Consider the following 14,896-nt stretch of genomic DNA (forward strand, 5'->3'; position numbering starts at 1 on the left):
AACAAACACCCCAGATAATAAACAGTGACCATCTTTTTGAGGGAGCACTGCACTGTCGGAACGTAACACCGAGGGGACTCCGGAATCTTGGTGGTGCTGTTAAGAGATCTGTGGGTTATAAGAACATATGAATCAGGAGTAGGAGTAGGCCACTTGGCCCCTTGGCCCAGTTCTGTCATTCGGGAAGATCATGGCTGATCTGATCATCCCCACCCCGATACCGTTTTCTGGGGATAAATGGCTGATTATCTGCACTTCATGGTTTCAAACAATTATTTATACAAATAGAAACTGCAATTTAGTCTACATAAATCTGTTTGAGTAGTACAGTTACATCACAGTTATGGATATTGTCTTTAGTTTGAGGAACCACTTTTAACATAGAAAATGGGAACAGGAGTAGGCCATTTGGATATTGAGGCTGCTCCCTTTCAATGTGATAATGGATATTCATCCATCTCAGTCCCCTGTTCCCACTTTCATTCCATATCCTTTGATATGTCAGAACTACATCCATTTCGTTCTTGAAAACATCAGTGTTTTGGCCTCAATGGCTTTCTGTGACAGAGAATTCCACAGGCATTTTTATAATTACAACCATAAATCATTCTGAATATCATTCTCATGAATAACCAAAGTCCCAACAATTGCCTTAACTCTACATATCTCAACTTAATGTTTACTTAGACATTGCTGACAAAATTTTACTTAGAAAGTCCATTTACCACAAGACAGTTGAAGGAAAAATTACATTACCTTTTCCCCTCTGAATTAATATGATTCGTCATTTTTTAGTTTTGTTTTTGAAAATGCTTGTTCCTAATTCATAGAAGAAATAAGGAGGCTGCGGTGGCTCAGTAGTTAGCACTGCTGCCTCACAGCGCCAGGGACCCAGGTTCGACTTCACCCTTGGATAACTGTGTGGAGTTTGCACATTCTCCCCGTGTCCATGTGGGTTTCCACATGGTGCTCCGGTTTCCTCCCACAGTCCACAGTTAGGTGGATTGGCCATGTAATTGGCTGTAGTGTTCAGGGATGTGGATGGGTCTCGGTGGGATGCTTTGAGGGTTAGTGTGGACTTGTTGGGCCAGAGGGCCTGTTTCCACACTGTAGGGATTTTACGATTCTAAAAGGATATAATAGAAGTGCAGCGGATGCAGGAGAAGGTTCATTAGGATGATCCCTGGTACGGAGGGATTGTCTTATGAGCAAAGGTTAAACAGCTTGGGACTCTACTCACTGGAGTTTAGAAGAATGAGAGGTGACCTCGTGGAATCATTCGGATTCTTAATGGGCTTGACAGGGTAAATGCTGAAAGGACGTTTCCCCCCACAGGAGAGTGGAGGGCCAGAGGGCATAGTCTCGGAATAAAGAGTGGCCAATTTAACACCGAGATAAGGAATTTCTTCTGGAGGTTTTGGGAGTCTTTGGAACTCCTTTCCACAGGGAGCTGTGGGGGCAGAGTTCTTACATATAATTGAGGTTGAGACAGATTTTTGATCAGAAGGAGAATCAAGGATTCTGGGGAAAGTGGATGTGAAGAATGTTGGATCAGCCATGATCCTAGGGAATGGTGGAGCAAGCTTGATGGGCCGAGTGGCTTGCTCCTGTTCCTAATTCGTATGGATTTTCACAGAATAGAATCCCTACAGTGTGGAAGCAGGCCATTCGGCCCATTGAGTCCACATTGACCCTCCGAAGAACATCCCACCCAGGCCCAACACCCCGTGTACCGTATCCCTGTAACCCTACATTTCCTGTGGCTAATTCAGCTAGCCTGCACATCTTTAGATTGGGGGAGGAAAGCCACGCGGACACAGAGAGAACAGACAGTCGCATGGACGGGAGGGTGGAATCAAACCCGACTCCGTGGGGCTGTTGGGCAGCAGTGCTAACCACTGAGCCACTGTGCCTCCCCACAAAATATTAATGGTCTTGTCATCTGAAATAAAAATAGAAAGTGCTGGAGGAACTCAGTAGGTCTGGCAGAAATTGTAGAGAGAGAAAGAAAAACAAGTCCAAACTTACTTCTCTTTGGAACTGAAAAGAAGCCATATTACAATGAAAAATGCACTAAGTGGACGAAAACCTAGCCAGTGCAGTATAATGTTGGAAAATATTGCAATTGTCCCTTTTGAGGTTGGGGTGGGGGGGGGCGTGTGGAAACTAAGCATATTTATCTAACTCGTGAAAGAGTTTGGAGTTCTGAGATGCATAAAGTTAAACAATCACATGCAGGCACAGCAAGTAATTATGAAAGCTGATAAACTGTTATCATTTATTGTGAGGGGAATTAAATAGAAAAAGAAAGATTATGTTTCAGTTACACAGGATACTTGAGACCACATCTGGAATACAGTGCACAGTATTGGTCACAATTTATTTAAGCAGTTTTAAAAAAGATTTATTAGACTAACAACTGGAATGAGGAGTTGTCACATGAGGAAGAGTTGGACAGGCTATGCTTGTATTTGCTGCAGTTTAAAACAGCACAACGTAACTTGATTGAAATATCATAAAGATCCAGAGGGACTTAACCAGGTGGATGTGAAGAGGAATCCTCTTGTAAAGGATTCAAGAATCAGAGGATCACTGTTTACAAATCAGGGGTCACCCATTTAAAACCAAGATGAGGTGAATTTTTTTTTGAAGCTCATGAGTCTTTGGAATTCCTCTATCACTGAAAAGGTGCTGGATGCAGAGTCCTTGAATATTTTTAAGGTTGACATGCATAGGCTGTCTGACAAGGAAGTGAATAGTTATTGGCACGGTAGGTGAGCACACGGAGTTGACCTTACATTCAGAAGAGTCATAATCTTCTCTAGTGATGGAGAGCAGGTGTGATGGGGCAGAATGGCACGCTGTGAATTTATATGTCCTCATTATTTACATACGCTGAGTTTTATGAAGTCAGTGATGAGACTGTCTTGTCTAACTGATGGCTTTAATTTGAATGCACATTGACCTTTTTCAGGTGAATGTTACCCAGTTGGAAATGGTGGCCAAGGAGCTCCTGAGCAGCTGGTTGCAGACTCTGGGGCTAGCGTTAGAACGTCAGATCCATCGTAGCCTTTCTGAGGAAGTTAGACAAAAGGATCTTCATGAGTGCTGGGGAGTGGTGGGATTGGAATAGGTCTAATTGCTTTGCTTTTTGAAAGGGCCAGTGTGGAATGAATGGGCAGCCTGGTTCACCGATTCTCCTCGTTAATCTGCGGCACTGGTTAAACTCTGAGATAGTAGGAGCTGCAGATGCTGGAGAATCCGAGATAACAAGGTGCAGAGCTGGATGAACACAGCAGGCCAAGCAGCATGAGAGGAGCAGAGAGGCTGACGTTTCGGGCCGAGACCCTTCTTCAGAAATCACTGGTTAAACTTTCTGCTTCCTTGCAGGGGCTGGGTTGATTGACTGGACCAGCGGCTGGGTCCACGATGCCAAGGCTGAGTCACAGTGAGTACGTTCTCCAACAGCTCAACAATCAGAGGGAGTGGGGCTTTCTGTGCGACTGCTGCATCATCATTAATGACATCTACTTCCGAGCTCACCGTGCCGTGCTGACTGCGTGCAGCTCCTATTTCCGAATGATGTTCATCAGCCAGCAGCAGCTGACGGGGAACCTGAGCCTGAGCAATGTCAACATCAGTGCCGAGTGCTTCGACCTCATCCTGCAGATCATGTACCTGGGGAGGCTGGTCGGTGTCCCCTCGGACTTTGAGGAGCTGCGATCCGCCATGATCTTCCTACAGCTCTACTACGTACCCAAGAGCCTGGACGAGCTTCAGCAGCAGAGCGACAGCAAGGCCGCGCTGTCCCCGCCAGCGGCTGTGGCCCAGCAGCCGAGAGGCGCCATGATGTTCGGGGTGCGGATGTACGAGGAGCCGCCGGGGGAGCCAAGCAAGAGGAGGCGGCGGGAACCGAGCCCCGAGGTGAACGGGCTGTGCAACGCCCCCACGGCTCCCCAGCTACCACCCCCGGCCGTTTCCGAGGCCCCAGCCCGGAAGCAGGGTCGCCCGGGCCCAAAGGGCAGGCTTCACCCCCGCTTCGGCAAGCGCTACACGTGCGACTGCTGCGGCTTCGTCTTCAGCTGTGAGAAGCTGCTCAACGAGCATGCGCTGACCTGCAACAGCCGGCGCGCCCCCGCGCCTTGCGACGGGCCGGAGCACGAGGGCCAGCCCCAAAAGGCGGGTCCCAGCGGGCGGCCCGACTCGGAGGAGCTGCCGACGCCGCCTGAGGGTAACGGCGGCCACCTGGCGGTGAAGACGGAGCCCGAGGACATGGCGGCCGTCGACCTGCGCGACATCACCGTGGTGCAGGTGGCGGATGACGGCGAGCTCGCCTCAGACGAGGAGGAGGAGGAGGAGGAGGAGGCCCTGGCCCCCCTCGAGGGAGCTGGCAAACTCCGCGCCCACTTCCCGGCGGGGGGCAGCGGTGGGCACCGGGCATTGGAGGGTCACCCCAAGTGGGCCGAGAAGGAGGAGGAGGACGAGGAGGAAGAGGAAGAGGACGAGGAGGAGGAAGAGGAGGAGGAAGGGGGCACCTTGAAGATGGAGCCACGGGAGGGAGGAGACAGCAGCCCCCTGGGCCCAGCCTGTGAGCTCTGTGGGGTGGCCCTGCCCGAGAGTGAGCGCACTGCCCACTATGTGGCCCATCATGTGGATAGCGTGTGCGCCTGCGGCAAGTGTGGCAGGCTCCTGGTGAAGGGGGGGCACCTGCAGGACCACGCCGAGCGCTGCCTGGGGGGCAATGACGTCCTGTACCCCTGGCAGGCCGACGGAGGGCAGCCCGCTCCCCCTTCCAACCCAGCGCTGCCCGGAGACCCGCCCCCGGGCCCACAGCTGGCCAGGTTCACCTGCCACGTGTGCGGGGCCAGCTTCAAGCAGCGGTGCCAGCTGCAGGAGCACATGTACCGGCACGTCGGCCGCCCCTTCCAGTGCTCGCAGTGCGCCCGGGCCTTCGACCAGGAGAAGCTGTGGGTGGAGCACGTCTCCCACTGCATGTTCGGCCAGGCACCCCGCGAGACCCCACCGGAGAGGGTGGACAGGCGGAAACATGTGTGTAACCTCTGCGGCAAAGCCTTTTACCAGCGGTGCCACCTGCGGGAGCACTTCACCACCCACACCAAGGAGAAGGAGTTCGCATGCCAGATCTGCGGCAAGGAGTTCCTGCGGGAGCGTCTGCTTCGACTGCACCTGGACATGCACCGGGGGGATGCCCGCTATGTCTGCCCTAGGTGCGGCCAGGGCAGCTACCGCAAGCATGACCACCTACGGCACATGGTGTCCCACCTGGTGGGCCAAGAGGTCATCTGCGAGGTCTGCTTCCAGGTGTTTGGGGATGGGGAGCTGCTGGAGCGTCACACCGATGTCCACCTTCACACCTGTACCTTGTGTGGGGACAAGTTCAAACTGAAGAAGGAGCTGACTATGCACCATCTGACCAGCCACACCAAAAAGCTGTGAGTGACCATCCCCTGTCCTCCTCCTCACCTCCTAAAGTATTCTGCTGGACCTGCTGTAAATCTGCCTGGAATCTGTCTTCAGTGGGATGATTCCTCTCCCCAACCCCATCACCTTTTTGGTTGCACTGGTGGAGCCCTCACCCATGCTATCCACAGGAGAACTGATCACAGCACGGCCCGGTGTTCACCATGTGCCCCGCCCCCCCCCCCCACCACAACCACTTCCCAGAACATTACGACGGACACTGGAGAAATTCAGCAGGTCCAGCAGCAAAGAGATAAACAGAGTTAATGTTTCAAAGTCTTCAGAAATGTCCCTCGCTCCAACTGTCACCATTACTAACTCAAAGTGAGATCATATTTCTCAGGACCGGGGATACTATAGGATGGTTTGACTCAGTATCACTGATATACAAAGGAGGAGCTGACACTGGTGACTTTAATTCCATAATGTAATGCTCAGATTTATCAAGTATATCTCACTGATTATTATGTGAAATTTGGGAACCAAGACCTGGATGGTGCTTTCTCCATTGTAATGGCGATCGACAATTTGCACGTGGCTGTAGGAATGCACTGTATTTTTGAAATAATGTCCACCTTTTCCATTTCTGAATGACAGTCTACTTTTATTTCTCAGTCAGCGAGTGTTCCTGCGATTCTGTCAAACACTCAGTAACAGGTTTTTGTTGTGCAGCAGCACTGGGAGTGACAACTGACAGAGGGACATGTGAACCTGAAATAAAAACAGAATGCTGGAGAAACTCAGCAGGTCTGGAGAGAGAAACAGAATTAATGTTTCAAATCTGGTATGACTTTTCTTTAAGTTCTGAAAGTTAATTCTGTTCTACGCTGACCTACTGAGTTCCTGCAGCATTCTCTGTGTTTGTTTCAGATCTCCAGCATCCACAACACTGCTTTTACATCTCGACCTGTGTCTAAACATCAACTGGAGAAGGCCGAATTGTTCTGTTTGAAGCAGAGACAGTTAAGGGAAGATTTGAATGCTGCATTCCAAATTACTGTCTAGGTTTCTGACAGGGTAACCAGAAACTGCTTCCAGAGGAAGGATACAGAGTGGCTGTAATTAGTAAAAGTAGCAGACAGGAAGCTGAGTCTTAGATCTCTGTGGCATGGAAAAAGGCCTTTGGCCTATCAGCTTGAATGCCTTGACATCACAGTTACACATCTAAACACTTTGTCAATGTGATGGGGGTTTCTCCCTCTACCAGCCTTACAGGCAGTGAGTTCCAGATTCTCACCACTCTTGAGTATAAAAGTATTTCCTTATGTCCCCGGTTGTCAATCCCTCCATCAATGGGAAAATTTTCTTCGTGTCTACCTTATCTGTGCCCTTCATAATTTTATACATCTCAATCATGTTCCCCACCTCCCCACTTCCAGGCTCCTGTGCTCCCGGTCTGTCCAATCACTCTTCAGGCAATATCCTGGTAAATCTCCTTCTGCACCCTCCAGTGCTATCGCATCCCTCCTATAATGTGGATTCCAGAACTGCACACAATGCTCTAGGTGTGGCCTAACCAAAGTTTTTTTTTAACAGTTCTAGCATAACCTCCCTGCTCTTGAACTCTGTGCCTTGACTAATAAAGGCAAGTAACCCATATGCCACCTTGACCACTTTATCGACCAGTCCTGCTACCATAAGGGACTGGTGTACATGCAAAGCAAGGTCCCTCTGATCCTCAGTGCATCACGGTGTCCCACTGGTCGTTCTGTATTCCCTTGCCTTGTTTGACCTGCAGGATTGAACAGTGGCTGGTGCTGATGGAGTAATCTGACTCTAATGTCCCAGAGCCAGGTCTGCTGTCCTGGAGCTTCTTGATTGCAGGGTCTCTTACCAACTTCCTGTGTGTCCCCCCCCCCCCGGTGATGATGAGAGGAGCCATGGGATCCGAGCACTCACTCCAAGAATATAGCAGCAGCTGCTTTCCAGGCAATTCTTTTACCAGTTCTCTGTGCCTCCCTCCCTCTTCATCAGCCATCTCTGTCTTTCACTTGATTTCTTGGATGTTGTGTGCTGTCCCTTTCATCGCCAATTTTGGACAATCAGAAGACAACATTGCTGATTTAAGGAGTCAGAATGTTTGCAGGTTGTAACCAGCTGATTCATTGGATCTCGCCTTACAGTAGCAGTACAAAAAAGTCAATTATGAATCGATGTCCTGTTTAGAGACTGGCGGTAGAGTATTTTTTATTCCATTTTTAATAAAATGTTCAGTACGTATGCAGCAACACTAACTGGGAGTCCTATTTATGTTGTTTGTTTTTGCAATGTGTTTTCCTTGCCCTCAGTATACTCCTTCACCCACTCTCTTACCCCAGAACGGTCACAGTTTCACCAGCACAGGAGTCATCAGCCTGTTCATGATACATCAAACTTGGCTTCCATCCCATAATCATCTTTACGACCCTGATTGACCTTCTGACTTTGTATCTCATCAAGATCACCAATTTCAGGAGTGTGATGGAATATTCCCCACTCGCCTGGATGGGTGCAGCCCCAGGACAAAGCAGCCCACTTCATTGGCACCCGATCCAGAAGTAACTGATACTCGGTGTGCACCATCTGCACAATGCTTACTCTTATATGATACACAGCGGGGGGTTTCCAAACAATCGACAATGGGTTCATGGTCATCATTAGATTCTTAATTCCAGATATTTTACTGAATTCAAATTCCATCATCTGCTGTGGCGGGATTCAAAGCCAGGTCCCCAGGACTTTATCTGGGTCTCCGGATTAACAGTCCAGTGATAATACCACTAGGCCATTGCCTCCCCTTGTAAGAGCAGGGAAGTCTTACTACAACTGCACCAGGTGCTGGTGAGACACATCCAGAGATGGGAAGAAAGTGGGAAGAAAGCCGAGTTAACATTTTGAGACCAGTCACACTTTTGATTTAATTTATTGTACCTGTGTACAGTGAAAAGCTCTGTTTTGTGACTAGTACAGGCAGATCATAGCAAATAAGGACATAGAGACCATAAGGTATTTAGAGTGAGGCATACAGTTACACTGCACAGGAGGTGCGCAAAGCAAGATCAACATTATTTGAAGTTAGGGAGGTCCATTCAGCAGTCTAATAATGGCAGGGAAGAAGCTGTTCTTCAACCTGTTGGTCAGTGTGTTCAAGCTTCTGTATCTTCTGCCTGATGGAAGAGTAGATTACTGGGGTGGGAGGGGTCTTTTATGATATTGTCAGCCTTTCTGCAGCAACGAGAAGTATAAGTGGCATCCATGGAGGGTCTAGGCCCGAAACGTCAGCCTTCCTGCTCCTCTGATGTTGTTTGGCCTGCTGTGTTCATCCAGCTCTACACCTTGTTATCCATGGATGGGAGGTTGGCTTCTGTGATGGTCTGGGCTGTGCACATAGCCTTCTGTAGTTTCTTATGGTCCTGGACAGAGCAGTTGCTATACCAGACTGTTTGCTTTCTATGGTGCTTCTGTAGAAGTTGGTGAAGGTCCTTTTGGACAATGCTGAATTTCCTAAGCTGCCTGAGGAAGAAGGGGCGTTGTTGTGCCTTCTTGACCGCAGCATCTATGTGGGAAGTCCAGGATAGATTGTCAGTTATCATCACCCCTAGGAGCTTGATGGTCTCGACCCTCTCCACCTCAGCTCCGTTAATGTAGGTGGGGGTGTGTCGTCCTCCTTTCTTCGTGAAGTCAATGATCAGTTCTTTAGTTTTGCCAATATTGGGAGAGAGGTTATTCTCATTGCACCATGTCACCAAGCCCTCTATCTCCTTTCTGTATTCTGACTCATGGTTGTTTGATATCCGTCCTACCATGGTGGTGTTATTAGCAAACAGGTATTTGGCATTCATTTGGAATTTGGCTGTACAGTTGTGGGTGCACAGGGAGTACAATAAGGGGGCTGAGAACACAACCTTGCAGGGTTCCAGGGTTGAGGATTATTGTGGAGGAGGTGCTGTTTTCTATCTTCACTGATAGGAGTCTGTGGGTCAGGAAGCTGAGGATCCAGCTGCAGAGCCAAGTCCTAGCTGTTGGAGTTTTGAGATTGGAGCTGTAGTCGATGACTGCGAGTCTGATGTAGGTGTCCTTGTTATCCAGATGTGCCAGGGATGTGCGTAGGACTAGGGAAATGGCATCCACTGTGGACCTGTTGAGTTGGTAGTCAGATTGCAGGGGATTGAGGCAGGATGGGAGGCTAGAGTTGATGTGGGCCATGACCAGCCTCTTGAAGCACTTCAAGATCATGGAGGTCAGAGCCACTGGGCAGTAGTCACTGAGACAAGTTGCATGTGTCTTCTTTGGTACTGGGATGATCTTCATCAGAACATTGTCATCAGTTGCCAGACTTGAAACATTGGTTCTGCTGTCTTGCTACAGACGAATGAATGATTTTATTGTCATGTGTATTTTACAGTAAGAATACATAGAAACATAGACAATAGGTGCTGGAGTAGGCCATTCAGCCCTTTGATCCTGCACCACCATTCAATATGATCATGGCTGATCGTGCAATTTCAATATCCCATTCCTGCTTTCTCTCCATACCTTTTGATCCCTTTAGCTGCAAGGGCCATATCCAGCTCCCTCTTCAATATATCTAATGAACTGGCCCCAACAGCTTCCTGTGGGAGAGAATTCCACAGGTTCACAACTCTCTGAGTGAAGGAATTCTTCCTCATCTTAGTCCTTTATTCTTAAACTGTGACCCTTAGTTCTGGACTTCCCCTACATTGGGAACATTCTTCCCACAACTGGCCTGTCCAGTCATCAGGATTTTACATGTCTCTATGAGATTTCCCCCTTATTCTTCTAAAATTCCACCAAGTACAAGCTCAGTTGATCCAGTCTTTCCTCATAGGTCAGTCCTGCCATCCCGGGAATCAGTCTGGTGAACCTTCGCTGGACTCCCTTAATAACAAGAATGTCCTTCCTCAGACTAGGGGCCAAAACTGCACACAATCCTCAAGGTGTGGCCTCACCAAGGCCCTGTATAAGGGCAGCAAGACATTTTTACTCCTATGCTCAAACCCTCTCACTATGAAGGCCAGCATGCCATTAGCTTTCCTCACTGCCTGCTGCACCTGCATGCCAACCTTCACCGATTGTTCCACCATGATATCCAGGTCTCATTGCACCTCACCTTTTCCTGAACCTCCACCATTCAGATCATAATCTGCCTTCCTGTTTTTGCAATCAAAGTGGATAACCTCACATTTAACCACATTGTATTGATTTTGCCTGTATTTGCCCACTCAGCCAGTCTGTCCAAGTCACCCTGCAGCCTCTTAGCATCCTCCTTACAGCACACTCTGCCACCCAGCTTAGTGTCATCTGCATATTTGGAGATATGGCATTCAATTCCTTTGTCCAAATCATTAATGTATAATAAAGCTTTCATCTATTGCCACAATTAGGTGCCATTTTCAATACCTTGTGAATAAAGAAAAAGAAAAGATATAGTTTAAAGAGGATCAATCACATAAAGAGAGCCATCTTATCACCATCAATGATGCCTGCACTGCCATCCCTAGTCCACCTCTTCGCCACCATCTACACCGAACCCAACCAACATCGAAGTTGCCGATCCTCAGGTGCCATCTTCGCCACTGGGCCGATATTCCTGCAGCACCACCTCACCACAGCCTCTGCTGGCCAAATCAATGTTAGAGTCAGGTCTACAACCGCTGGGCCACCTCGATGTTGCTGTGATGCCCTTCTGCCACCGCCAAACCCAACCAACGACAAAGTCTCTGAAGCTAAGGTGCCATCTTTTGCCACTGGGCCTACCATCGCATCTACCGATGTAGCAGCTGCTAATTCAGGGGAGGCGATGGCCTAGTGGTATTATCGCTGGACTGTTAATCCAGAGACCCAGATAATTGCCTGGGGACCCGGGTTCGTGGTGGAATTTGTATTCAATAAAATATCTGGAATTAACAATATAATGATAACTGTGAATCCATTGTATATTGTTGGAAAAACCCATCTGGTTCACTAATGTCCTTTTGGGAAGGAAACTGCCATCCTTACCTGGTCTGGCTTACATGTGACTCCAGACCCACAGCAATGTGGTTGACTCTGAACTGCCCTCTGGGCAATTAGGGAGGGGCAATAAATGCTGTCTAGAGAGTGATGCCCTCATCCCATTAATGAATGAAAAATGTTCCACTGCCAGGTCCTGTGGTCCCCCTGGAAAAATAAGTAAGGGCTTGCTCAAGGTCTGCACTAGGCTCACTTGAAATCCATGCACTGGGCCCATTCAAGGTCCACTCTGGGCCACTCAAGGCCCATGCTGTGCCCACTCAAGGTCTCACTCGAGGTCTGCGCACTGGGTCCATGCATTTGGTTTGCTGGAGGTCCGTGTTGGGCTCATGCAAGGTCCGTGCTCAAGGTCTGTGGTGGGCTTTTGCCACCGCCAACGCCATCTGAGCTCAGAACAAGAGGTATGTAAAGGTATAAGGAGAGGAAAACACAAGAAGAGAGATAAAAGATGAAACAAAAGAGAAGATAAATCAGTTGAGCCCCACTCTGACACCGTCTTGCCCGCAGTCTGATGCTGCCACATCTGCTGGGTTTTGCCAGTAATTTCTGTTTCTGTTTCAGATCTCCAGCATCCACAGGTCTGTTTTCTTCTGGAGTACTGTGAACAATTTTGCTCCCCTCATTTAAGTAAAGATAGTATTTCATTGGAGGCAGTTTGGAGACGGTTCACTAAGATCATCCTCTATATGGAGGGATTGTTTTATGAGCAAAGGTTAACCAGGTTGGGACTCTACTCACTGCAGTTTAGAATCACGAGAGGTAATCTCATTGAAACATATAGGATTCTTAAGGGGCTTGATAAGATAAATAATGGGAGCATGTTTCCTCTCATGGGAGTGTATAGGACCAGACGGCATAGTCTCAGAATAAAGGAGCACCAATTTAAGACTGAGATGAGGAGGAATTTCTTCTCATAGAGTTACAAAGTGTAGAAACAGGTCCTTCAGCCCACCATGTTAAAGCCGATCAACAAACACCAAACTACACTAATCCCAGTTACCTGCACTTGGCTCATAGCCAACTATATACCAGCATTTTAAGTAGTCATCCAGATGCTTCATTAATGTTGTGAGAATACCTGCCTCCACCATCCTCTCAGGCAGCACCTTCCATACTTCTAACACCCTGTGGATGATTTATTTTTCTCAGATCTGCTCTAAACCACTTGCTTCTCACCTTCAACTTATGCCCTCATCTTAGAGACATCTATAATAGGGAACATAATAGGGAAATAATAGATTACCATGATCTACCCTATCTATGCCTCTCATAATTTAGTATACCTTAGATCTTCCTGCAGCCTCCTCAGCTTCAAGGAAAACATTCTCTCCTTATAACTGAGACTTTTCATCCCAGGTAACATCCTGGTGAATCTCCTCTGCCCCCCTCCAGTGTAAGCACGACCTTCTCTTGATGGGTTCAGTATCTTTGGTACACCTTGCCACAGATAGCTGTGGAAGCAGATTCTTTGGGTACATTTAAGGCACAGCTAGAAAGATCCTTGAATCAATGGTTAAGGGGCAAAGGCTGGAAAGATTGTCATTCAGCCATGACCCTATTGAATGATGGAGCGGTTTCGAGGGGTCAAAATTTTTTTATGGTCTTATGGTGGATGAAGAAAGCAGTGATTTCCATCTCCTGTGAATGAATATAAAATAGTGCCAGCCAAATGACCCTTTAGGATTTAGACACCTTTAAACATGTACAGTCCAAGATACATAACCATGGGTATGATCAAACTTCCCTTGTAATTAACCTTCATGTTCCAGTTATCCAAGGACAGTGTACCCGTCAAGTTTTTTAAATTAGTAATTTTCTTCTCCCTTTCTCTCTGCAGTGAGTAAGGGACCTTGAAAAAGACAGTAGTTTTAGGGCAGTTTCAGGGTAAGTTGCAATGAGGTTGTCCATTTCCCACCTCCACTAGCCACGAGGCCCCGTTGTATCCAGCAGCGAATGTAACCACTCAAACTCCCGCCTTCCGCACTGTCCATTGAGCGTCCGTTTGTCCAATCACGGATCCTTCTAGGTCTGCCCCATGTGGGCTTAAACCCCACCCCCTTCCCAAACACGCGAAACGGCCGGCGCTGTGGCCCCGCCCTCTTCGCACGCTCCAATGAAACGCGTTCCTTCTTTGGACTGGTCGGAAACGTCCGTTGGCCGATGTGCCGGGCGAAATTGACGCCAGGTTTGGAAGATCGTCGACTGGCTGCATCATTGCCCCACGTGGGAACACCGAAACAGCACAGTCGGAATGGTTGACGACCGCACGCGTCAGTGACCCCACGTGATCGCCCGCGGAAATGCGGCGTTCTGATTGGCCAGAAGGGTGAGAAGCGGGAAATCAAAATGGCGGCGGTGTGAATATAAAAGGCTCGAGCGGGGCAAACGGACAGCTGCCTGCTGCCCTTGGTTCCGTTGTGGCCGTTAGTCGGTGCTATGGCGGCTCATTCCCCAGCCGTCGGTATCGACCTGGGCACCACTTACTCGTGCGTCGGCGTCTTCCAGCATGGAAAGGTGGAAATCATAGCCAACGACCAGGGGAACCGCACCACCCCCAGCTATGTGGCCTTCAACGACACCGAGCGGTTGATCGGTGACCCAGCCAAGAACCAGGTGGCCATGAACCCCACCAACACCGTCTTCGACGCCAAGAGGCTCATCGGCCGCAACTTCGACGACCCAATGGTGCAGACAGACATCAAGCACTGGCCCTTCACCGGTGAGTCAGCACAGGGCACGAAATGGCTGCGAGGTGACTGAAGCTGCTTTAGCTAACAACAACCCGTTGTGTTTACATTGCAAGACAACCAGGTGCAGGGCTGGATGAACACAGCAGGCCAAGCAGCATCATAGGAGCAGAGAGGCTGACGTTTCGGGCCTAGACCCTTCATCAGAAAAGGGGGAGGGGGTTTTGAAATAAATAGGGAGAGAGTGGGAGGCGGATAGAAGAGGGATAGAGGAGAGGATAGGTGGAGAGGAAACAAACAGGTCGAAGAGGTGGGGATGGGGCCAGGAAAGGTGAGTGTAGGTAGGGAGTTAGGAAGGGGATAGGTCAGTCCAGGGAGGACGGACAGGTCAAGGGGGCGGGATGAGGTTGGTCGGTAGGAGATGGAGGTGCGGCTTGAGGTGGGAGGAGGGGATAGGTGGGAGGAAGAACAGGTTAGGGAGGCAGGGACGAGCTGGACTGGTTTTGGGATGCGGTAGGGGGAGGGGAGATTTTGAAACTTGTGAAATCCACATTGATACCATTGGGCTGCAGGGTTCCCAAGCGGAATATGAGTTGCTGTTCCTGCAACCTTCGGGTGGCATCGTTGTGGCACTGCAGGAGGCCCAGGATGGACATGTCGTCTGAGGAATGGGAGGGGGAGTTGAAATGGTTCGCGACTGGGAGGTGCAGTTGTTT

At 49.1% G+C, this 14,896-nt stretch overlaps 2 protein-coding genes across 2 annotated transcripts in view; both read left to right on the plus strand.

Annotated features, from left to right (window-relative positions):
- The first annotated feature begins 3,393 nt into the window (after window positions 1-3,393).
- zbtb1 (zinc finger and BTB domain containing 1) lies at window positions 3,394-7,715 on the plus strand. Its single transcript, XM_048600362.1, has one exon. It carries the CDS (start codon window positions 3,430-3,432, stop codon window positions 5,455-5,457), a length of 2,028 nt encoding a protein of 675 aa, XP_048456319.1. The 5' UTR covers window positions 3,394-3,429; the 3' UTR covers window positions 5,458-7,715.
- Window positions 7,716-13,904: 6,189 nt separating this feature from the next.
- Window positions 13,905-14,896, plus strand: part of LOC109926188 (heat shock-related 70 kDa protein 2-like) — a 19,857-nt gene continuing 18,865 nt past the window's right edge. The window contains exon 1 of the mRNA XM_048599942.1: window positions 13,905-14,212. Within this exon, the coding sequence (XP_048455899.1) occupies window positions 13,930-14,212 (283 nt within the window). The 5' untranslated portion in view covers window positions 13,905-13,929. The remainder of the gene's footprint in view (window positions 14,213-14,896) is intronic.

Source organism: Rhincodon typus, chromosome 8 (assembly GCF_021869965.1).
Source record: "Rhincodon typus isolate 14 chromosome 8, sRhiTyp1.1, whole genome shotgun sequence".
NCBI lineage: Eukaryota > Metazoa > Chordata > Chondrichthyes > Orectolobiformes > Rhincodontidae > Rhincodon > Rhincodon typus.

Coding starts and splice junctions, on each gene's coding strand:
- zbtb1 (XM_048600362.1), top strand. CDS start 3,430: ATGCCAAGGCTGAGTCACAGTGAGTACGTTCTCCAACAGCTCAACAAT.